We start from the raw sequence: 25,764 nt of genomic DNA, 5'->3' as shown, positions 1-25,764 counted from the left end.
CAGAACTCTCAAACTGCTTTCTGAACTCTCCTGCCACTCGATATAACAATAACTATCAGGAGAACTCCAAGGGGGTGTAGATAGAAGAAAAGAATGTGAGTGAAAATCACTCTTTCACACACTGAGAGTAGAGATACAATACTGAATAATGAACCAAGATTGCTGGAAATATGTGACTTACCCAAGGGCACTGCTGGACAAAAAGATGCTGCAGAGCTACATCTTAATAAGCCATATTCCTTATACCAAAAGAGATCTTATTTATCCTGCCTTTCAGTTATCTAATGAAGTATGGAAAGATGCTAATGATACACACTTAAGATACTTCATCAGTTCTCCAGCTGTCAATAATACCCTCGTTTTACTGCAGATACTTCTGCCTCTGCATGAAGTGCTAATTATTTCTCTCCTCTTTGAGCAGCCCTGCCCAGAGCAGCAAAGTGAGTGGGGATGGTTTGCAGCTAATGTTCAAGGGAGAGGGAGGTGCTGTGGTTTTATGTTGCAGTGCAACATGTTTGAACTGCTCACAAAAACAAGACCTGAGATTTTTAACCCCCACATCAGCAGAATAACAGGATAAATGTTTCTGAGGGTTTTTTCCCCATAAAATTCCAGCAATATCATACACCTCATCAGCCTTCCTCTTGGTATTTCTTTTCCTCTTCTGTGATCTCATTCATGCTGCTGCTGACCTGTCAGAACCTGCCTCTCTGCTGCCTGTCTCAACATTCTCAGGCACACAGTAAAACCTCTGTTTGCAATGAGACTGAGCTAAGCTCATTTTGCTTGTAAGGACCCAGATAAATCTACCTGTTGTCTCAGACACTATCTCTGCAGTGCTGGTTTTGTTTGATGGTTGACTCTTTACAGCCTTAACAATCCCTACAATCCTTAACAATCCCTTTGCCCCTAACAATCCCTACAAGACTCTCCACATCCTGCCTGCAGCAGCAGCTCAAGATCAGGAGGGTTTCTGCAAGGCAGACGTGAAAGACCACGTGTTTCCATCTACTTGCAGGCACAAACAGATTCAAGACTGGTTGTTTCTTTCCACAGTCAGATAAACAGATTTGAAACTTTAGTAAAGCTACTGAAACAAGAGGCTGAGATCATCCCTTTCCCAGTTTCTCTCCCAGTTCTCTGCTCTCCAGGGTCTGCATACCAATGAGCTCAGCTCCCCACCCATGCCAGACCCACAACAGCAATGGGAATGTACAGGTCTGTTATGGGTTATGGGCTTTCCAGGGACCTGATCCCTGCTACACATCTGTGTCCCTGCCACCCCCAGCTGCTTCACTACTATTTTTGCCACTGTTGGCTGGATTAAACTGGCTCCTGCTACAATCACACCTGCAGTTTGCTGTGCAGACATACCCTGAGACACTCAAAGTGCAACAATACCTTAAGCTGGGGAAAGAAACACACGTGTAATTACTCACCCACTCAAGTGAAAACCAGTACCTCCACCTAGAAATCAGACCTTGAAACGTAAGGCTTTTTAGTGTTTTACAGCCAGTTATCCTACATTGACTTATTATTCACATAAAATACAAGAACCCAGACTGAATCAACATTTGTGACAAACAGAGAAAAAACAGACGCCTATTATACTCCTAGGGTGCCATTAAGTGTTTTGTGACTCAGCACAGTGGGTTTTAACACTTAGTACCTTTCTTCTGTTGGCTCAGGCAAATGATACAGCAAGCCCTTGGCCCACTCATCTCGGAGTGAGATCCCGCCTAAAAGCAGGTTTTGAAGCAAGAAAAGCAGGCCATGGGTTTTCTTGCTCCTGACCAATGCAACTCCTCAAAAGAATGAATAAAAGTTTTAAGTACTAATAAGTTCATGATTTCTTGCAGCACAGAGGATCAAAAAGGCCAGCTGATGATTGACTCCAGGTTTTCTGCTCAGAATCGCAGCCCATTCAGCTGGGAGGTTATTTTTATCACTTGACACAGCAGGCCTGGAGAGGAGCTGCTTTTTTTGGGGCTGTTTACCCCAGTCATTACAGCCAGGGAGTGGAGGAAGATTGGCTGAGGTCTTAGCCACCCCTGCCACCAGGACATCTCCACTTCTATCCTCCAGAACTACAGCACTTGTGTCTGGCAGCTCAATCCCAGCCTCGCCTGCAGTGATCTGAGCTCGTAACTCAGCACCTCATGCATAATGAATCCGTGATCTTAACCCACTGCTACAGCTTCCAGCAAAGCTGCCACATTGGTTGACAGCATCCAAGCACAAAGGAAAAACCCCAAACTCCAGTTCTTTCTTTTTCATAACACTGCCTAAACTTTGCTGTTCACAGAACAAAGTCACTGCCAGGCTCTTTTCCTCCATCACAACTCCAGATGTTTTAACTTCAAGCCACCTTCAGGGAGAAAGCATTTTGGTTTCCATTAAACTTTCCATTTAGTGGGGAAACAGGGAAGGAATTTGGATAAAGCAAGAGCTAAGAAGGAGAGGACAGATTCCAGATGGCAGGAGGTAGAGAGCAGCTCTTAAATGGAGTCTCTTTGGGAGAGAGGGGAACACCCTTGAGCCCCATCTGCTGCAAAGCTGACTGGCCTGGCAGATGGGACACACCACACAGCAGGATGCACAGTGTCTGGAGGGCTCTGGATCACTGGATATCTTGGCTTACCTGGGTGGCCAGGCTGAGGACCTGCTGAACCAGTTCCTGCGTCTCAGAAGGCTTTTTTAAGAACAGCTTCACTATAGCAGTCAGGAGGGTGAGCTGCACCTGAGAAAGGGACACAACAAGGAACAGAAGATTCATCCATGCTTAAGCAACATCTTGCAAGTCTCAACATCTTTTACTGATATAAAACTTGAGTCTCATAATGGTATGACACTATTCTTCGCCAGTGAAACCCAGTACAGACTCAGACTCTTGCCTGTTGCAAAACACTTTCACAGACAAGTCCCTGAGCACCACACTGAGGTTTGTGTCATACTGTGATGCATCTCATCACTATTCCTCTCTATGTTCTGGTCCCTAGTAGGGTTATTCCCCCAGGAAGTATGAAAGATCTAGAAACCCCTCCAGTTCTGCCTTATCCTTCCAAGAAGAGAAGTTCTGGAGACAGGGACAACAGAACAAATCTACAGGCTTACAGAGGGTTTCTTTAGCCAGATACTGAAGCTTTCATTGAATAATATTTATTGTCCATCCCATTAATGCAATGCACGGAACATTACAGATAAGATGCACAATGCAATTTTACCTGAGTGCTTTCATCGTGGAAACCCTCCAGAAAACTCTCCAACAGCTCATCAGCATTGTCAATTCTTTCTGCATATTCACCCACTATCCAGATCATGGCAGCTCTGGCATCTGGTTCATCCAGGGAATCCAGGTTCTCACACAGAGTGGCAATGATGCTTTCATACCTGATTTGTCAGAGTACAGGTGGATTACTGGGGTGAACTGGACTTGCCTTACTCCATTTCTACCCACATCATTCTCCAGGGAATCCTGCACTAAATATCCTGTATTTCCATGCAGCATTTTCACCTAACTACAGAAGAATATTCCCAGGATTTGCCTTTCTCCAAGCTGAGCACTAAGATCTCACAGGGTCTTTGCAGTTTAGTTCATCAGCAAGAGACCACCCAGATGTGGAATTAAAATTCAAGACAAAGCTGCCTCACTTTCTGTTTGCTAATGGGAACGTTTGATCCAACAATTTAGCCCTTGCATCTGAGTCAGATCCTGGAGCCTCACTGGAGCCTTCAGATTGGTAACTCTGAACTGGATATTACATTTCCCCAAAGGCTTTACTGTAAAACAGACAATACCCCGCACTAATTTAGCTTCCCCTGTTCCCGAGCGTGGGTTTCCCTGTCTCAAGCAGACAATCTGTCTTGTTACTGACAGCAGAAATTGCCAGGGAGGCCTGCAGTGTCCCATATTACTTTTTAGGTGATCATCAAGTCTCTGCTGAAAAACACTGCTGCTGTTCTGTAGCTGAGGAGACAAAACCTTTACTGCAGAAACAGCAAAAAAAAAAGCTGAGTTCTGCCCAAACCAGAGAGAACATTTGATGGGGAAAGACAGCAGTGCTTTGTTCAGCACAACCTGATTGGGATCTCAGACCAGGAGAGCCATGAACCTTTCATAGCTTTGTATGTAAGACTTCTAGAGGAGATATGAGCAAAACCAGAAAAGCCTGTAAACTTGGCCAAATTTTCCTTCTGGCATTCTCTGCAAGAGCTTTACTGGCTCTTGAGTAAGGCTTCTTTCTATTCAGCATCCATATGGAGTGGTGGGGAAGGAAAAGCTTTCAATTCCAACTAATAATGAGTCAGGCCGATACCTCACCTAGAACAAACATCTGAATCCTACCAAACCAGGAGTGGAATCAGAACGGACACTGCTCCCACCTTTGCTTCAGAGCCCTGCTGAGCCATGCTGAGTTTTACACTGCTCTATTCTGTTGAGAGCAGACAAGGGCTCCCAAAAAACCTCTCAGTAGTTCCACGTACTTGTTGGGGTACTTGCGGAAGATGTCTCTGATGACAACGATGGCCTCCTGCACCACGTAGTTGACCTTGGTCTGGATGAGGTCCAGCAGTGTGCTCACACAGCGCTCTGCAGATTGCTGGAGAGAGTAGAAAAATGCAATTAAAAGAGCTCCAGAAGCACTCCTGAGCCCACAGCACACTCTGAGGAACGAGGTATGTCTATGAGAAAAGGCCCGGAGCGGAAAAACAGGAGGAGAGCAGCTACCAACTGCATCCAGAAAAAAACCACAGGTTGATAAATGCTTGTGGAGATACCAGATGGCTCCAGCTCCTGCAAAGATTAAGTCTGAAGCAACCATGCCAGTAGATAGCTGGGTCACCACACAGGAGACCTACACTGCTCTTTTATCACTCTCTTACTGGTGAGCAGCTGAACAGGTCACCAAGTGAGATCTCTTGAATTTCCCAAGCTGGGCAATCAGAGATGGGAGAGTTTGGACAGAGACTCCTGGCTGGGGAAGCTGTAAGGCAGGAGAAAACCGTGCTGGCAATCACAGGATTGCAGGAACAGCAGCAAAAAGCAGTTCACAGCAGCAAGAGGTTCAGTACTTTTGGGGCGAGGTCACTAACAACATGTGAAGATACAGCTAAAAATAGAAATTCAGCTGTTGCTAATGCAGCTTTAACATTAATTAGTTAAAAAAAAAAGATAACAAGGACTGGACACCGTCACACTCCAGGAAGCAGAACTGGAATTAGAGGTAAATAATTCAGGGAGGTCTATTCCCAAACAGCACAGCGAGGCAGGACATCACAGGAGCAACCAACTTCAGCACCAGAGAGTCTCCAATAAGGACAGTGATTTGGCTATTAGCAGAGCACATGTGAAGCCTCATTACACAGCTGGTGATTAATGTGAGAAGCAGCCTGCTCCCGACACTGCCGAGGCAGAACATGCATAAAGCATTCGGGATTGAGACAAACACTGTAGGGCACAAACAATAGCAATGTAGGTGGATTTTCCAATTTCAGTGAGTTAACAGTCCCTTTGACTTACACAGCACTTGAAGCCTGGGCAGGAGGGGGAAGAGGAATGAAATGGCATTTCGGTCACAGGAATCAGTTTTTTTGAGAATGGGTAGAAATCTCAAGGACAAACCTCAAGACTTTTAGGGCTGAATTTGGATCAATCATAGACTAAAACCTCATGGTGATTTCCTGCCCTCCTGACTCAAGATGGGGTATCTTACACACGGCCTGCCAGCACGAACAGGGACCATGCTGGCCTGGCGATCAGCCAAGGGAGGGGACACCCTAAACCAGCTTTAACTCATCTCTGCAAACTGGCAGTAAGTCATACAGCTCTTCCCTGAAATTCACACCGAACACAAAATATACCCAATACAACTGGTGTCAGAGTAAAGAGAAGCATCACATAAAACTGTATGATTGGTATAATATTTTTTTTATGATGCCTCTCCCTCCTTAGTACAGCTTTTCAGGTACTGTGCCACTGTGGAGGCAGTGAAATGGCAGAGTGCCCTGCTCTGACCTCTTCTGCTCCAGAAGAGATTTGAGGTCTGTGACCTCCAAGACTCTTTCACTTCATGGAGACTGACCGTGACCTGGCTCCACAGAATTTGACTTTGCTCTCAGTGGGAGCCCAGCTCAAAGTCCTTGCAAGATTGATGATTCAGAGCTTGCAGATTCATCTCTTCATCCCAGTACCTTTCACCAGATGGTTTAACAAGCGACCTTAAGGGGGTAAATCTCTCCTGAGCCAACTCCACTCTACAGACCCTGCAGCACCAGTCACTGTTGGTAATAAGCAGTGCAGTCCTGTCAGAGCCTACAACCAGCAAAGCTTCAAGAGCTGCAGCATTCAAGGAAAAGCAAATTAAGGCTTGGTTTTCTTTACACTCTGAAGCATGATTTTTCCAGGAAGAACACAACATCCACTTTGAAATAGATAGCAATGATTTTTAGCGCAACAGTCCCTTGGAAAGTGAGCAATCATGTGGGCACATGCCCAGAAGAGCAGTCCCTCTAACAAAATGTATCTCAGCTCATCCCACCCTTTGTAAACACACTGCTTTTTGAAGGTGGACATCCTTGGGGACTGCAGTGCTCTGCAAACTGATGAAAGAGTGCCCCAACTAGAACAGCTTTCAAGTTGGAGTGAGGAAGGACAACAAACCAAAGTCAAAATTGCTTTGTTTTTCTGCAGAAATCAAATGAAAGCCCACAAGATTATCAAAGTAGCACATCACACATCAACATTCAGCCACGAGCCTCAATGGTTTCTAAGAACCAGGCTGCTGGCAGAATCTCCTGGAAACAAGACAAATCTCCCTGTAATATGGCTCCTTCTGCTTCTCCTTTGCTCCAGAGGAATCCCTATTCTTACTGCATCCACTTCATTTCCTTTTCCCACGGGAGCGGTGCTTGTTTTCCTTACAGTCTAAGCCTGGCATGATGACTTCATCTAGTGCTGGGAAAGGAGCAAAGTGATGCACAAGGGATCCAAGTGCAGCTACACCACATGGTTTGCTGTAGACACGCCCAAGCTACCTCCGAGCCCAGCTATCAACAGCCCAGCCCTATCCATGCAAAATGATGATATCCTGACACTCCCCAAACCAAAATGATCGCTCAAGCCTGGGCAAAATCCATCAGCCTTACTACTCAACACGGGTATTGGCTCCACATCCAAAATGAGCACTGGCAGCACAAACATCACATTTCTTCTATGGGGCACCTCAGACAAAATTATTTACTGTCTTCCTCTCTTAGGAGAGACAATTAGACAAAAGGCAGGATCCTTGAAGGCAGAGCTGAAATGCCCTGTGAATGCTCATTCATCAACAGCTCCCACCGGCTGTGTCCTGTGTCAAAAAGCAGATTTCTAAGCCTTGGGAACTTGGACACTGATGGCTGAGGATGTTCTTCTATTAGTCATAACTCATAGAGTAAATAGCCTCTAGTAAACACAGATGCACTGGGGACAGGGATTAACCTGCAGATGAGGACACTGTAATGACTTGTTCTATATTTGCCCTCTTTAAATCTGGCTCTTGTCAGAGCACGAAACAGGCCTCATCTTTAGCAGCAGCATCTTGATGGAGGAGTGCTAAAAATCAAGGTTAACACTACTTATGGAGAGACACAATTCCAGTTAGAGGGTCACTGTGAATTTGCTGGACATTATTATTAGTCCTTTGCATGACTGTCGTGGTATCAGGGACGGGGAAAGGGTAAAGACTTCTAAAAACACCTTCATACTTCAGGAATACACCACGCCCCCGTGAGAAACTAGGACAGACACATGGCCAAATCCTAGTGAGAAGTCCCTGCTGAGAATTAAAGCAAACTCCCACCCCCCAGCACAGCACAGCACAGCTACGAAAAGGGCCGTCACCAGCTCCTTTTAACTCCTCTGTAGCCCTTTTCCATGCTCGGGGGATTTTCTACTGTCACTACTGTGGCTCCATCCAGACAACCTCCCGCCTGGACCCAACATGGAAGGAGCACTTCGGTATTTTGAACTGCAGACATGAAACAGAAACAGCAGTCACCTGCTCTGTGGGGCTTCAAAGACAGCCCATGGCAGGGATAAGCCTTCAGGAGCTGAAGGAAGGAAGAAAAGGCTGCACAGACAGTTGATTCTCTCAAGAGCACAGAAGCTGGTGTCCTCTGTACACACAGACTTACAGTAGTTTAGCTGAACCAAGAGAAACCTGTGCACTGACACCACACTAAGCCAGGCGTGATCAGGGTTATTATTTAAATCTGCTGTCAGGCAAAGCTCATGGGAACACACTTTAGCAAAAGCTAAATGAGCTCAGCTGAAATTAGACCACTTATGTGACATTTTGCACTCAGTCATCAGTTTACTCAAAAGTACCAACACCACAGTATAAGCCTTCCCTCCCTTCACAGGATTTCTGAGCTCCTGTCAGGTGTTTCAGATTCACTTACAGGGAAATGAACGGGAGAGAGCACTGAAAAAATAACATTTTATTAGGAGCATTTTGGTGGATGTTCCACTGGCAGAGGACATTTCAGATTTGTTTTGGAGAACTGCAGAGGTTCCTGGGAACTTATCTGCATAAGCATCGAGGCCAAAGAGAGCACACTGCAAGTGAAACCACAAGTTATATGGACCTAAGTAAGCAAATAGTGTCACTCTATGTTTGAATAAATTGCACTTAATGTCCCAATTCTCTGTAATTCTATGCCTGTGTGTTCTGTTCAGCTGAAATAGGGGGGAGGAATGGCACAAAATGTTTCATAATAGAGTTTCTCTGCATAATCTTTTCTCCCTCCGCCTTCAAAAGGTCAGTCCATAGCTATTAAAGGAGGTCCTCATGGATAAGTGGTCATTTTTTCCACTGAAGCCAGTGCAGTAAAATATTCCATCAGGAATGAATTACCTGCCTTGCTGTGCCTGCAAGCTGAGATCCAAGAGGAGCACCCCACCCTGCCATGATGCACTCACAGCTCCAAAACCCTCTCGTTCAGCTGCTGCCCTGCCCGTATCCATGACGCATCCAGGCCACTTGATGGCCAACAGTGATGCAAAGAAACTTGGTGTGACGAGGTGACAAAGCCAAACACTGTTTCTGAAGGCAGAGGACCACAGAAAAGCTCAGGATTCAGATACTTGCCTCAACCTTGATGGCACAGCGCCCGATGGCTCGCACGGCCTTGCGCACGAAGTCAACGTCCACCTCAGTAGCGTATTCCTTGAGCTCTGCCAGGACCTGAGGAGGCAGGACACCAGCTGAGTCCCTGGGTCACTCAGAGAACAGCCCACTCCCACAGGTGATGCTACCTGAACACCAGAACACGAGCTTCCACAGCTACCACACATATCCAGAGCTCACACAGTCAAACTCCGCAACCAACCTCCGAAACCCACCCATTTGGACCACGTGTGGTTTAGCCTGGACAAAGCCAAAACATGGCTCTGTCTTGGGTTGTTTTCAAAGTCCCCTAAACAAAAGCTGGGGGAAAATCAGCCCTGCCAAACATAAATGTTGCTATTCCTTCCTACACTGAATGCAGTCCTACACACGTTCACTGTATGCAAAGCTCTTGGCAACAACTGTTTTTGATCTCTCCTTTCCTGTGCCGAGCTGAACCTTTGGATCCCTACTGAATCCAAACAGAAGGTGCAGAGGAGATCTGAGGACACCCTGGAACACCTACACTGAGATTAATAACAGTGCTAAGATACTTCCCCTCTTAAAAATAAGATTTGTTATTTTGTCTCAACGTTTTTGCTAATGGAAACTGAAGAAGGGCTTAAACCAGGACCTGCTGGGAACTTACAGACCTTCAACTAAAAGACTGCTTTGTCTTAAACAAATCACTTAGCTTAGAAAAAATTATTTTAATAAAAGACCATATGTAATTTATATTCCCTCAAAAGCTCAATTTATTTCAGTTTCTCATGCCAAACATGACATCAGGGATTTAATCGTGATGTCACAAATAGATGGTGAGGGAGAGGTGAACAGCACAAAGCCAGACAGTTCTTTGAAAAACCTCTCATCGAGGCAAATTGCTCAGAACAATGACAAGATAAAGAGGCCGTGAAGGGCCAGACTGCAGACAAATAAATCTGCAAGGAGGAGACGGGACATCTGTGTTTTGAAGTTTTATTATTTCCCTGGATGATCTATGTGGCACAGCACGGGGAGCACCCGGGTTTAGCAGCTGATGCTTTCCAAACACTGCCCAAGTGCCTTGGCCAGAGCTCTCCTGCTGCCTTGGTCCAGAACGGGCACGGAGATGCAGAGTCTCCCCAGGCCGCACAGGGAGGGCGTGGGTAGAAGCTGCTCTGCTCAGGTCTCATTCCAGGATATATTCCTGATGTAGTTGTGTTGTTTTATGTCTTTTCAGAACCAGGGATAGATTCATTCATTAGTCTGCAGATCCCAGACTCTGCCCTCCAGACACCACTGCCTTTCACGCAAACAGCCCGTTATCACAGCGTTATGCATTAAAATTGGGATGGAGCCTACCAGGAGTAAAGAGAAAATTCTGAATATATTCTCAGGGAAACTGATTTTTAAAATGTTTCCGCGTCCCCAGCGCAATAGGGGCATGAATTACCTTGCTCTGTTCCAAAAAACATCAGCAGAGAGCTGAAGAGAGCTGCTTAAAAATGTCACATTACATGAAATTGCTCTGTGACAATTAGGAGAGGACAATAACAGCAGTAACCAGAGGCATTAATCATTCTGCATTAGTGTTAGGCCTTGTGGCCAGGAATGCACTCGAGAACATTTCCTCCAAAGAAATTTGGATTAAAACAACATCAAATACAAGAAGAATCTACACTGTAAAGCAGCCTCAATTCAGTTTAGCTTCATGCTATTTCCACTATGGAAGTAAGTTAAGCAGAAAAAAGGGTTTTTTAGCCTGTTGCAAGCATTTAACAAATTTTACTAACTTGAAATTCACACTTCAATAATGTTTGGCCTTTCTGAATGCCTCTGTTACAGGCACACCCCCCTCACTTGAAACAAGCCTCTCATTCCAGCCTCAGCACCAGCAGTGACTCATTTGACAGGAACCATCAGCTCTCCTCCTGGAATTGTAATCTGTGAAACAAGACCTACCTAACGGTCACGATGCAAGACATATCATGCCATTAACATTTAAATTATGGAGGAAACTCCAACACCTCCCATTAAATAGCTGCAAAGAGCACTGTACCAGGGACGGTGATGCTTAAAAACCAAGACAACTGTAGTAGTAGCTGAACACATCCTCAGGGATAGACCAGGAGAGGGTTTTCCCCTCCCAGAACACATGAGAAGTCCCTCAGCTGACCTGGGCAATGTTTGCTTGAGAAGCCAGGCGGATCATGATGTCCAGTTTCTCCAGTTTGACATAGATGGGGTCGTTGTACTTCACGAAGAACACCTTGATTTCCTGCTTCAGGATTTCAGGCCTGGAGGGAACATAACGTTGTGTCACTCCAGACTGGTTAAAAACCCAAATGGGCTCTTTTTTGGTAACCAAATGCACCCTTTCTTTAGACATCTACCCAAAATATTCACTGAGAAGCAGAATGGTGTCATTTTGCCCAGGCTGCCCAGAGGGGTTGTGGACTCCCCATCCCTGGAGGTGTTCAAGACCAGGCTGGACAGGGCTCTGAGTAATCTGCTCTGGTGGAAAGTGTCCCTGCCCATGGGGAGGTTAAAACCTTCAAGGGGGTTTGGAACTAGATGATCTCTGAGGTCCCTTCAAATCCAAACCCTTCCATGATTCAATGATTTTGTATCCACAATGTGTAAACAATCAATTTAGAGAAAGAAGGTTGGATAAAAAGGTTGTTTAAATACAAAATGCAGAATTCAAGTCTTCCTATGGCTACACCTCTACTTCCTCCATTTCAAAGGCTGAGCCAACAGGCAGGTAGTGGACAACTGTTTCCAAATTTTCAAATTTCAAAAAACCTACAAATTCACCTAAAAATTAATTTCTACTTTCACTTGCAAGATGCCAGTGCACAGTAACTCTGCCCTGCATACAACATGCTATCCAAGCTATCCCACCTTTCCAGCAAGGAACAGCAGCATTGAAACACGCACATGGGAGTAAACAAGTGAAAAAACCAACCCACTGGACACCAGGATGTCACCAGCCCGATGGTTCTGTGCTGAACAGCACAGCACAGGCACACTGAGCTCCTGCAGGTCACTGTGAACTGCACAGTTACACCCTTGTTTCCATTTGCCATCTGATTTAGAGAGCAGTTCTGAGTGCTCATAAAGAGGCAGTGAAGAGAGGCAGGTGAAGAAATGCTGCATGGAACTGGTATCGCAAGCATGCTGTAAGGAAAATGAATTCAGGCTACCAGAGTCACAAGACTGTTTAATCTGTCTCTCAAGGGATCTGAGCCTGGATTAAAAGGGATTCTGTACATGTGGAAATATCTGAAGGTCTGAGATAACTAGATGCCCCTTTGACAGGGCAGGAATAACACCCCCGGAGCCTTTACCTTTTCTGCACAATCAAGTTGATGTTCCTCAGGGCAACATACTGAACTTCGGGCTCTCCAGACAGCAGGGTCACCAGTGGAGGGGCGAGTTTCTTCAGCAGCATGTTGTAATAGTCAGAGTCCTTGGGGAGAAGCTCCAGGAACTTCATCAGGACCTTCACCGCTGACAGCACCACGGCCGAGTTGGCGTGAGACAGCCGCGGGGTCACCCGCTCACAGATACTGGAGACAGAGGAGGAAAGGGTTCACATGTGTTCCAGGGCATCAGATTATTTCAGACCTGAATTTAGGAGACTGCACATGGCTCAAGACAGCTTCTCACGTGCCACTTTGGTTTGGTTTTGTTACGGAGAACAAGGTCCTGCTTTCTGGAATGCAGCAGGAAGCAGACAAGGACCTCTCTCACAGCTTCGAGTTCCTCTCCTGCCACACTCAGCTCAGGAAAAATCCCAGCTCTCAGCATTACAGTGCCAACACATACTCAGTTATTAGTGCTTCCTGCCTTTGCCTGGTGGTGCTCTCTATTTCTGTGATCTCGTCTGTCACTTGCAAACAAAACTTTAACAAAACAGCTATTGGAAAAACACTTTAGCCTCCATATAGTAATTCAGAGGTGACACACGCTTCTGGCTTGCCTGGGGAGTTTGCTGCCATTTCAACCATTTCTATCTACAAAAAAAGACTTCTGATTCTCTGAAGGTGCAGGGAAAGAAGGGTCTAAATACCTTCCCAACTCTCAGATTCACCATAATGGATCCTGTAATCAACAGCACCCTAAACAATCCATCCCAAGCAGAAAGGAAGTTTGGGTTCATATGGTCTTTCTTGCAGCATCTGTCAAGTTTCTTCCCACTCCCTCCTGCATATTGCGAACCCAGAACAATCTTATTCCCATCTGTGCCTCCTGAAGCTTCTTTCCCTGTAAGATTTGCTTTCAGCCATGCAGGAAGGGAAGCTCAGTGAAGAGCAGAGGAGTCCAAGTCAGAGCTGGGGCTGCCTCTGCCCAAGGTCACCTGCATGTCAAAGCTGCTTCATCTCTCTGAGCCTCAGTTTACCCATGCACAGGGCACTGACACCAGCCTTGCTGGAAAGAACATTATATAAAACCCAGTGCTGCCACTCTCCTGTCTGAAATAAGGCAAACTCTGAGAGAAACTCCACACAAAGCAGTAGAAGTAGTTCCTGCCCTTGCAGTTTGATAAACCACTCTTCAGAGGAATTACAGGTGAGGAACTGGGACATGTTCACAGTTGTTCAGACTAGTGGTGCCTCTCTGACAGAGCTGGGACAATACCAGCCTCACACCCTGGAGATCTCTGCAGGTTTCTAGCACTCATTAGGAGCTGTTTCTGGCACAGAAACAGAACACAAGGGGAAAGGAGGTGGGGAAAAAAAATAAAAATCAGCAAGACTCCTGGCAGGCTTTTCAGAAACAGTGGATTACCTATTGTACCTCAAAAAAAAAACCAGTCAGTGAAGAAACCCATCGAATTCGAAAGGGCCTGTCCAGGATTTTGCATGTGGGCTTGGGACCCTTCCTCCCCCTGCACCCTCCACATCATCCACACGAAATACATCGCCTGAGAATCCCCCTGTTCCAAGTTATTTCTGTTGCTGGTTCCTTGTTCTCTTAGGAACACAATCTGACTTTTTGTGATTCTGAAGACAGATGAGGAGGTGGCTTGAAGTGCACGAATTAAAACTCCACTACCTAAAACCTGAGGTCCTTGTGCTCAGGTTTAGTCACTGCAGCGAAAGGTAAAAGCACAAGGGTGAATTTGGAGCGATAAGAAAAAATTAATTTCTTACCTTTATTGTCACTTCTCTCATATCACAATCTGGTTTTCAGTTGGAAAAAAGTATTCCGGTCTCAGACCTTTAGTACTTTGGAAAGCTGCAAACCTATAAAGGCTTTTTGCCTCTCAAAGTAGCAAAACCAGATATGAAAGTTCTGCTTTAAATCAGAAAATCCTCCAAACAGTGCTTCCACTGTTACAGGTTTGGTCTCGGGCTGATCCCTTCTTAGTAGTGCCAGTTCCCACAAGAACCAGCCTTTTAAACAGAAAAAAAGTTAAAAGAAACCCTAAAGATAAACAGAGAAAGTGGTTCTGCTGAGGGAAGGGGCAGGTTTCCAGCATCAGCTCAAACTACCAAAAGCAGCCTCCTTTTTAAACCTCTTTTATCAAGACTTATTTGTGCTGCCACAGACCTGAGGACCCCTATTTCAGTGCTGCAACACCTCCCACAAGCGCCCTGCTCCCGAATAACCACCCTACCTCTGAGCTTCCCGGTCATCCTTGGGGTTGTAGTTGGACAGACAGTCCAGGATGAAGATCTGCCCCCACTCTGTGCACTCGTTTAAAGCTGTCAGCAGCTTGTTGATGTTCTGAGGGTTCAAATCCAGCAGGTTGCTGTTGGGATGAGATTCACTGATTTCTGACAGGGCAGCCACAGCATTTGCCACCACCTGGGGAAGAGACAAGATGAGTTCCCAGTTAGCAGGACATCAGAGGATTGACCTGGGATTGACCTGGGATTGGCATGGGTTACACAGGGAACCAAACATGGAGATCTATCAGCTGATAGCAGGTGTGTTATCAGCCACCACATCACTTATCTCACCCTTCCAGGGCCCACCACAACCTCACAACCAACCTGGAGAGCCCAAAGCTTGACTGGGAGGAACAGGGACCTGGGACATCACAAGAGACTTTGCTCTGGAAGGAGCTAGAGGTGGCATCCACAGGGAACAAGAAAACATCTTGCCTTCCTTCAGCTCCAGATCTCCACCCTGGTTTGCTTCAAGCACGAATCATCTCCCCTCCAGTTCCAGGAGATGCTCAACTGATAAGAGTCAAGGTCTCAACACCTCCAAGTGCCCTATTTATTCAGGAATGTCTGCCTCTTGCCTAATTTCCCCTTGGCAGCCCCATGGCACTGTGGCTTAAGGATATCCAGAAAGAGCTGTCAGGTGCCTGGCAGCCTCCAGCTCTGCAGCAGTGCTGTCAGGTCACCCAGTTGGAAAACAAACACACAATTTCCCTAAAATGGACAACTCCTGCTACATTTTTAATAACACATTTCAATTCCAAACAGTCTCCATAGCGTCCATTTGCTTCACAGAGTCAGTTCATCCCTGAAAATACTCCTGCTACATTCAGGACTATATAAGGTCTTCTCTTTTCTAAGCACAGATTAAAGGATCACAGAGGAGGTTCAGGGTCCAGCTTGGCAAGAATGAGAAGTGGGAGTGCAGCACAAATTTCTGATTCTTAGTTCCATACTCAAATATAACAGTTATTCTAACAGACTCCACGTGAAGATTTCTAAAATAGAAGAGTTAGAGAATACAGAGACAAAAATAGAAAATTTGCAGATGAGATTGAAGTCTTATTTGTTTAACTAACTAGAACAGGGATTTAAGCTGAGTCTGACACACAAAACTGAAGCACCCTATGAAAAGGCATTTTCAGGACATTTTACAATGTACATCATGTCCAGCCCAACTCACAGTAAATACCTGCTTCAAATGAAGATTTATAGCATTATTTTCTATGGGATTAAGGCAAAGAAACATCTTATCTAAAATCATCTGACTGTTAGGATGACTAAAGATGCTTTTCATGCAGTACAATGAAAACAAGAACAGCACGACCAGAAGTTTCTCTGCCTTGTTCCCATCACTGCTTGTCATTAAACCAATATATTCCAAAGTCATTGCACAAGCACAGTAATGATGATTGTTTTGCATTTCACACCTAGAGGTCAGAGATAGGATTTTGATCCAAGATTTTATGAATTTCATTAGCTGAATGAGCCTTCTGTCACCAAAATCATTAGTAATCAGAACTGCTGTCTTCTTGTACTGTTTTAATTAGTAATTTATTAAGATATGCTGCTTATTCTTCTTATTATTTAATTTGCCTAATTCATGAATGGTTAATGTGACACAGCATAAAAGTGAAGTAAAAGACTGTATTGATTCCAGTGCATTTTGGAAGTTCAAAAGTGAAGACAAATCATAAAAGCAACTGAAAGAGTTCAAAATTCTTACAAAAAAGTACTTATAAAACGATACTACTACAGAAAATAATTTTGAAGTCACAAAAAATTTTCAGAAAGGGACCTGTCAGTCACACTAAGGAACAGGGCTGAGCTCTGGCAAATGCACTCACACTGCCAGGCACTACTTTTGTTGCAGTAATTGATAAATTAGTAATTAATACAGAATCACAGACCTGTTAATGTTGGAGACGACCTCCAAGATCATTGAGTCCAACCCTTAACCAGCACTGCCAAGTCCACCACTAAATCATGTCCCCATAGTGCCGTATCCAGATGTTTTTGAACATGTCTAGGATATCCTAAGCCCTGGGGCAAGTACCAGTCAAAGCAGCTGTGTTTATGTTTCTTGCCCTGCAGAGTCCATGCAGTCTATCCCTGTGTTTTCCAGGGGCAAAGGATGCACAGGAATGCTGTTCCCATGGCTCTGGTGCACAGCAGCTCCAACCTGGACACCCAACTGTGAATGAGGTCTTTTTTGGTTGTTTTTTTTAGGAATTAACATGCCAGCATAAATGCAAGTGTCCAAATCAAAGCTGAGGATGGGACATCACATGACAATCCACCCAGATATCCATTAAAAGCATCCATGAGAGAGAGCGTCAGATGGCAAGATGCACTTAGGAGCACGGGCTGTCATGTCCTTGGGTGTTATTAAAAAAGGGCTGGAAGGGGCTGTGAAACATCTGGTGGCAGTTCAGCTCTGCCAGAGGAGCTGGGATCTGCAATCCACAGTCCACAATTAAAGCTGGCCCTCACCTCCTACCTCAGCAAAACAGTGCTGCTGTCAACTCAGTGACCAGAAGATAAACGAAACAAAACGGGATAAGGGAAGGAAAAGTTGGGGAATGTCTTCAAACTTTAAGCAACGTGGATTAAAAAAAAAAAAGGACTTGCTGGCAATTTGCACCAAACACATTGATATGTTATGGTATGCCAACAGAAATAACGAGCATCTCCAAGGCTTTTTACACAGCCACAGCACAGTTGAAACGAAAACAGATTTCAGGACCCTGTCCAACACAAACACTGGCTCAAGTACACACGCTCACCTCGTCCTTGGCACTGCCAATGGGCTTCGTGGGGAGGCAGGAACACAGAGACACAACAAATGAACTGCAGTGATGGACTTGCTGGGGGGACATATAAAAGCAAAGCTAAAAGCTTTACAGGTGGTACAGGACAAAGTTCTCCATGGAACTGGACAAGCTTCATAGGCTGACAAAAAAGAAGCCCTAAGTTTTTTGTAGAAAACTAAGTATTCTCTGCTTTTCAAAACATGCACCAAGTTGATTTTGATGAGAAACCAACCAGGAGTTGTATAATTTACTCTACAGATTAGGAGGAGGAAACTAAAAGGACAAGAAACTAACATTTATCATAGTCTTTAGTCCTCAAGATTAATGAAAAAACTGTGGTCACGCCAGTAGCCACAGATATGTGAGCCTAAACAACTAATGAACAGGAAAAGCTTTTAAGAGCTTAAACTTCTAAGTTAACTCCACAGCAAAATGCCTCATTTGACTCACAATTAAGGATACCACCTTGAGGCTAAGAGCTACCAGCCAATGAGGACTCACCTAAAAATCACCTGAAAAATAAAAATGCAAAGCAGATTGAAGAATTAATAATAATTATTAATAACAACAGGCTCCTGGCTTGCTGATGTAAATCAGTTCATTCTGGCTACATTTCAACATTATTCAAATGCAGCCACAGCAACATCCCTTTGGAGCACAGACGAGCCCAATGACAATAAACCTGCTTTTGGCTGGAATTTCCCAATAAATTTAGACTCTTGGAGAAGCATCACTGGGATGAGGATAGCTAAAAATCTCCCAGGCTCTTATTAAAAAAAAAAAAAAAACCCACAAAAAAACCAACCCTGCACTTAGAACCACATTACAGCTTTCACAAGAACCCAACATTTTTAAATCCACCTACAGACAAACTCCCTCCGCAGCCGGAGAGACCAGATCCGACCTCACGGAAAGCTGCAGAGGTAGGAACACTGATCTGCCAGTTATTCCTTCTGGCAGCTCAAACCTTTCGCTCAGAGCAAATGGTATAAAATACATTAACAGGGAGGAAAGGGGGTGGGTGAAAACCTGAGTGTCTGCCTGTCAACCCACACGGAAAAGCTTTGCAGGGGGTGGGGGGACGGAGGGAAGCTCGGCACATCCAGAACGCCAACCAGTCGGAGCAATCAGATTATCTTCCTCCCATCCCAGGCTAATTGGAAATTAAACCAAGTGTGTAATGGAGTTAATGAAATACAATGTTCTGCTGCTTAAAACAGGAACCTCTGGCTCACCATGCCATTAAAATGAGGAGGAAAACGAAGAAGAGGAGGAAAAATTGAGGGGCTCTGAAGAGATGCTGAGGAAAGGCAGCATTCTCCTCCCATCCTCCAGGGAGCCAGGCACCACATGGATGTTTTTGGGAATGGAGAGGTGCTGACATTCTGAAGAGCACTCTGAGTTCACATGCCATAAAGCACAGGCTCCCAGATGGGATATTCAGGGTGGGTATTTCACAGGGCCACTCGTTTTCATGGCCATCAGACCAAGTTATGTGCCCAAAAGCTCCCTAATGAGTAGTAACACAGACAAGCTCTTTCCAGATTGTATGACTCCTACTTCTGTTCATATTATTTTATCTACCAGCCCCCTTTACTTTGCTTCCCTAGAAACGACCCATGAACAATTAAAATTACTTTTTAAAAGTAATTTTATAATTATATTTACAGAGGGAATTCTTCCCTGTGAGGGTGGGGAGGCCCTGGCACAGGCTGCCCAGAGAAGCTGTGGCTGCCCCATCCCTGGAAGTGTCCAAGGCCAGGCTGGACAGGGTTTGGAGCAAGCTGGACCAGTGGAAGGTGTCCCTGCCCATGGCAGGGGGTGAGACTGAATGAATTTAAGGTCCCTTCCAACCCAAATCATTCTGGGATTCTGTGACTTTATAAAATGGTTCAATCAGGTAAGTCAGGGAGCCTATAGGAACCTCACACTGCTAATTCATGTAATATGTATAGATATAAATTAAAGCCCTGGGAGACTAACACATCCCCAGTTCCTGATCACATCCCAAAAACTGCCTGGGTGGGGAAGACCTCCTGGCTTGCTCTTTGCAAGTGGGATGAATTTTTATGGAGGTGGAAACCAAAGGGAAGTTAAGTGTTATCCTTCCCACGGCGTGCTTGCCCTGACTGGTTTTTGCACCTTCCTGCAGAAAAATGGCACTTTGTGGCAGACTGGAACACCACTCCTGCTCTCACATCCTTGCAAAATCAGGATGTGTTAGCTGCAAGACAGGAAAACACGCTTCCCCCAACTGCTGAAACTCTTGTGGTAGGTGGGCAAGAAGCTGTTCAGGGATGGCTCCATCACGAAGGGTTTCTCCTTGGCACAGCTGAGCCCACAGTGCAGGAAACTCAAGTCTACAGGAAGACACAGAGGGTCTGCAAATCCCTATCCCTCTTCCAGAAAGCAGCATGGTGTGATCCCAGCCTGGATCAGGCAGCTATCACACACCAGGAAGGTTTCCTTTGCCTTTTTTTTTTTTTTCTTTTGTGTAAGGCCCTTTACCATTTCCCTTGCAGAGGTTCTCGCTGGCACCATCCAGTGGCAAACAATCCAAGCTGCAACCGAGGAGAAAACCACCAGCTAATCATCAACAAAACCCTTACAGAGCCCTGAAAAGGGGGGTGTAGAGTTACAAAACATCACAGCCACGGCGTTTTCTGACGAATGGTGCTTGTCAATAGCTAGAAGTGCCTGTTCCGATTGAAAATGTGACATGTAGACACATGTCAACAAAATTCCCAGCACGCTGATTGATGTGAGAGATCCTGGAGTCATCTATTCGGCAAGACAAATGCTTCGGAAATTAGGCACATACTGGTGGTTGTAATTGGACAGAGACAGGTCTCTGATGGATGGATTTGTCAATTAAGCTTTCTAAATGAGGGGTCTGGGAAGATAGACTCTGTGGAGCCATGGAAATTCATGCATTATCCTATAAACTCCTTGCATCTCTGCTAGTATTGAGAACACAGGGAAGAGCACAGCTCCCATGGAAGATGCACAAGGTCCACATCCCTCCTCCACAACCCGACCAAAAACAAACAAACAAAGATTCAAGTCCCACATGCAGGCTTGAAATTCCCTCAGACCTGTTCAGGATGATAACCTGGAGAAAAAAAACAGCTATTTGGGAAGTCAGATTCCAGCCTTCCTCTGGAGGAGCTGCTGGAGGAGTTCATTCCAAAGCCAAAACTGGGTTTCATCAGCAGAGCAAGCAGGGTCAGAGTAGGTAACCAGAAGTTGTGCCACCAACTACAGACATCAGCTCTCCCTTCTCCCCCAGTTCAAGTTTCTGCTCTCTCCTGGCAGTCTCCCACTCTCACACATTAATGAAGCCACTGTTTACACAGGCTCCTCCATTATCTCTCTCTATTTCCTTCCCAATTTACTGCTGCTGGCTGGCTGCTTACTTTGCAAAAAGTGTTGCTCTCTCTCCTGTAAACAGCAGAAATATCCATTAAAGAGCTCCAAAGTGCTGCCACCACTTTTCAACAGCCCTAAGCAATGGGCTCACTCACTGCAACATATCCATCAATGGGTAAAAGAAATTCCGCCTGAAAATGCCATCAAGAGTGTCCCAGAAGGAAATATTATCTCCACTTGCAACACAAACAGATTAAAAACCCAAACCACACACAGGACCAACAGAGACATGGTTGGGGGACTTCAAGATCCACCCTGCATCTGCAACACCCATGCTGAAAAGAGGAGGGACATTTTTGATCCAGCGGGACAGACAGAGCATCCTGGAGCAGCCCCAGGCTGATGAGAGAGCCCACAGTGATATTCAGCTCCATACTGGGATGTGAATTTTCAAGTGCTTTCAACCTTCATGAGCAGGAATCATGAACTCACCCAGCAGAGGTGGTTCACTCCTCCCACTTCATAAAGCATCAGCTGCACAGGGAAAACACACGGCTGTGAGAGTCCCCACGAGGAACAAGTGCTCTCCTGTGCTCGTGGAGAAGGTGATGTTCCACTCCCTGTTGTATGAGAGAATTCCCACATCCCTGATTCCTCCCACAGAGCCCTTTTGGGACTCAGAGGATCACCAGTTTCCCAGCTTTATTACACAGAGAGGGATTAAAATTCCTGCAGAGCATTCAGAGGAGGACAGCCCAGGAGACAAAAGCTGCTTCTGTTTCTAAACTGGCTTATTCCTCAGGACACCGTCTCACAAAGACAGACAGTTTGCCAGCTAGGAGGAAAAGGAACAAAAGGAAGACCTCCTTCCTCCAGAGGAGCATGCAGAAAGCCCCCACACACACTCTGAAGTTCTGGCAGAGAAGGAACCCATCATCACTTGCAGGCAGAGCAGGAGAGACAAGAGAGCACTGTGATTTACTGTGATTTCTAGCAACAGGTTTTCAGTCTCATCTGTGAGCTGTGGGAACTCAGCACCTCCAGTTGTCCGATCCCAACAGATTCCCTTCCTAGAGTGGTTAATGCTAAAGGCAAAAGGCACAACAGAGTTTAATCATTGCCCACACACCTGGGGCATTTACTTATGTGATCTCAGTTTACTCCACATTGATTCACAAGAGTGAATCCCAATAAACTGTGATGTGTGGATGGTGTAAAACACCACATTGTGTTGGACAGCACAGAAGTGCTACGTCTGTACAGCCCACAAAAACACAGGAGCAGAACATCCACACCTGAGAAAGCCCTGATCCAGCACATCAAAGTGACAAAGCACAATGTAAGGAAGGAGAAATGCTACAGGAAGGAGTTAAACACTGAACAGCACCTAGAAAATAAAAGGGAGAAGGTGACATCAACTTAAGCCATGTGGATAACAGACAGACTGATAAGAAAACTATTCCATGGGTTAAGAGTTACCTTAGAAGGTCAAGGATTGAAAATATTTGGACAGAAAGGTTGTTCCACGCAAATATTAGAAGACTAGTAAGGTTTAAGATGGATTTCTTCTTATGTTTGTCTGCTAATATTTACATTCTTGAAGAAAACCAAGTGCAGGGATAGAAGCCAGGAGGGAACTAGTTACAAAATGAGGTGTCTAAGGGCATCCAGCTTTGGTTCTGCTTTAAGCTGCTGCCATCTCGTGGTCTGCTCTCCCTCACCTGGGCTCAGCACTTCCAGCCACGAGCAGTCATTGTGTCTCGTTCAAAAATGTCAGACCAAGACAGAATCAGGAAAAACAAACAAACAAAAAAAGGGTTTTCCAAGATTTCAGAGAGTCTCTGGTCATCATTAGGCGTGTAACAAACCTACTTCTCTCACCCATCTATTATATGCTGCTGCTGCTGGGTGTGAACAGTGTTCTGCAGCGACCTGGAGTACACAAAAACCCCGGGATGTCATTTTGTAATTGCATTTTGGTTGGAATACTTGGATTATGGGAGCCATCCAGTGGTTTCTGAGTCACACTATGCCCAAGTGACCAGTGAGAAAGGCGCTGAGGACTGAGCAAGTCCAGCAGCCCAAAGCAGCCAGGCCCCAGCGTTACGTTCCTCCAGACCTGCTTTTGTTTTTCTTGCAAGCAAATGCACAGCAAAAAAAGAGAAGGGTTTGCCTTGACACAGCCCTGGGAAGGAGTGAGGGCTCCCTCTGGGGAAGGATCCTCTTTGGCAGGGTCCCAGGTGACAAAAGGCAGCCACGAGCACTTCAGACCCACCTGTAAAACGAGATTAAAGACTCCTGCCACAATCAGACTTCTGCAGTGCAACTGAACTGTGCCCTTGCAGGGGTTATTGGCCCAATGCCTGCACAAGGCAATGCATGTCCAGTGACTGCTGACACGTCATAAGTCACCAGCCCAGCTGGTACCTTGCCCTACATATCCACATCAATATATACGCAATTAGAGGTTGGAATTAATTTGTTGAGCAGAAGCTGCAGAGCTACACAGAGATTTTTCAGAAATGGTTACTGAACTACCAGAGTGAGGTGTCAGGCCTTTAGTCTCAGCTACAGCCAGCTCACCTGGAAGGCTGCAACAGTGCAGCTGTTCAGAAGATCACTGAATGTGAACTAAGGCCACATCCTGACAACAGAAAGCCCAGATAAAGGGGGAAAACACCTTGCCTGTGGACCTACAGCACCTCCACAGGACTTCAGTGCCCTGAACATCCCCAATCTGCTACCTTATTAACACAGAATCATGCCAGCAGTCAAAAAATTATGGAAAAAACCCACCCCAAAACAACAAAATGTTCCTGACAAGGTCACCTCCCAACTTGGTCAGACATCATTAGGACGAAGGTGATCTGAGCCAACAGAAATGTGCACCCTGATCTCTGCATAATTATAAGGCAATTAGCAAGCCACAGATGGAGATGTTACTTTACCAAGCACCCAGCTAGAATGCTTAGTGCTTGCTCATGTCCTAGAGGTAACCAATTACAAAACCATAATAAAACCCTTCTCAGAGACTATTTTTCAGCTGCAGCCTTTTTTAGCTCCTGCTCAACATCCTCATTTCTCAGAAGAGAGAACAAGTGTGGATTTCCCATCTAAAAAATTGTGCCTCATTAAGTGTCTAATGTTGCCCATTTCCACAAGCCATCAAAAGAGGAGAAACATTAATAATATAAAAATGAATGAGCATAGATAACAGGTTCCAATGATTGAGATGCACCATTTACAGAGGAATAGGCCATAAGGATTGATCCCTCTGTACCATTTTTCCAGCAATCTTTCTTTTGATAGCCACTACAGCTACCAGGCAGGGCTGCATTCCATCTGATCAAATGAAAATAGCTTAACAAATATCAACTTGCACACAAATATAATTTATCTGGGAAATACAACTCCTGGTCATCTGGAACCCCGCTGGAGTTTCACATGGAGAAAGCAGCAATGAGATGGATGGTTTGACTAGGAAGGTTTGAATATCTACCTCCTTAATTGGAGGTAGATAGTTCTGTTCTTTTGACAGAATCACTGTGCCACAAAGGCATGAATTTCAAAGGGGACAAAAGGAATAAACTTAACTAGAAGGAATGTCTTTTTCAACTAAAATTGTAACCAGATTTAATATTGTATTAAATCAGCAGCTATCAGAGCCTCAAACCTTTGATAAAACCTCTCCCCATGCACCCTTAAGAAGCAAAAATACAATGCTCCATCCACAGCGAAACCTGGGAAACCAGTACAGAGAACACCAGCTACAGGATCCTCTCAAAGCCACACCCCACAGGCCTCTCCATCACTCTCACTCCTCCAAACTGCACTGTCCTGCTGTGAATCCTCAGTCTGGGGAAGAGCAAGGTGAGTGCAACACGAGGCAGGTAACTGTGATCCTGCACAGCTCCAGCAGCTGCAAAGGTTCTGCTGCCCCAGCCCACCCTCATTACCACCAAGGAGCTCATTAGTTGTACTGATGTTTTGTTAGGATTCCCTGTGCTACTCCTGGAGGTTTATTTAGCAAATGGAGCACGCATTGCCCTTTGGTATTTTTCCACTTCTCTCCGTTCATTTAAGTCAGTATTTAAGTTAATGCACTTTTTAAATACATATCGGTGCTCTCCTCCCTCCATTTACCAAACCAGTGAGTTCCATCGAGATCAACAAGCAGAAAGGGCAAAAAGACCCTTATTAATTTCTTCTGAAGTACCACATCTTCTCAGCCTGAGCTCTTCAACTCACATCCATGTGGCTGTGACCAGAAGAAAATCAGAGGTGGAACCCAGGCTAGGAGAAGAGGAGGTTCTATCCCTTCCCACAGCACATTCCATTGCTGCCTGTGAGCTGGTGAATGCCAGGGCCAGCATTCAAGTGGAACTAAAGCAACCCAAGGAAGTTCTTTCAGAGGCTGCAAGGCACACCCTCCCACATGGAATTAAACCAGCAGGTGTTTCTCTGTGTGCCTCAAAGTTGCCTCGGCAGAGAGAGCATCTTCAAGGAGTCATCAATATTCATACAGAAACCTGGCACAAGAAAAAAAATCAGGGAGGCAGATAAAAAGAACAGCTTGTAAAAGAGCTGGATATCAGAGGCTATAGGTGTCTCCTGACAGACATCTCTGCTCAGACTGGTGCCTGTGAAAGTAAGACATTTCTAGTTTTACTGTCTCTAGAAAGTCTTATAAAAAGCAATCAGCAGCCTTCACTCTCCTCCTAAAGGGGATGGCACCTCACCACCTGCACTTGGTTTATCTAACCTGCCCAAGAC

General features: G+C 45.3%; 1 protein-coding gene across 2 annotated transcripts in view; it reads right to left on the bottom strand.

Annotated features, from left to right (window-relative positions):
* AP2B1 (adaptor related protein complex 2 subunit beta 1) overlaps positions 1 to 25,764 on the bottom strand; it is a 78,030-nt gene that overhangs the window by 41,063 nt on the left and 11,203 nt on the right. For both annotated transcript variants that reach the window (XM_050321614.1, XM_050321615.1), the window contains 7 exons: positions 14,758 to 14,948; positions 12,482 to 12,703; positions 11,308 to 11,428; positions 9,132 to 9,227; positions 4,486 to 4,601; positions 3,225 to 3,390; positions 2,642 to 2,740 (listed from right to left, as the gene is read on the bottom strand). In XM_050321614.1, coding sequence (XP_050177571.1) covers positions 2,642 to 2,740; positions 3,225 to 3,390; positions 4,486 to 4,601; positions 9,132 to 9,227; positions 11,308 to 11,428; positions 12,482 to 12,703; positions 14,758 to 14,948 — 1,011 coding nt within the window. The remainder of the gene's footprint in view (positions 1 to 2,641; positions 2,741 to 3,224; positions 3,391 to 4,485; positions 4,602 to 9,131; positions 9,228 to 11,307; positions 11,429 to 12,481; positions 12,704 to 14,757; positions 14,949 to 25,764) is intronic.

This window comes from Myiozetetes cayanensis, unplaced genomic scaffold, assembly GCF_022539395.1.
Source record: "Myiozetetes cayanensis isolate MyiCay16 unplaced genomic scaffold, myiCay2020 scf27, whole genome shotgun sequence".
Classification (NCBI taxonomy): Eukaryota; Metazoa; Chordata; class Aves; order Passeriformes; family Tyrannidae; genus Myiozetetes; species Myiozetetes cayanensis.
The sequence above is the reverse complement of the archived record's forward strand: the minus strand, read 5'-3'. Positions and strand labels throughout refer to the sequence as shown.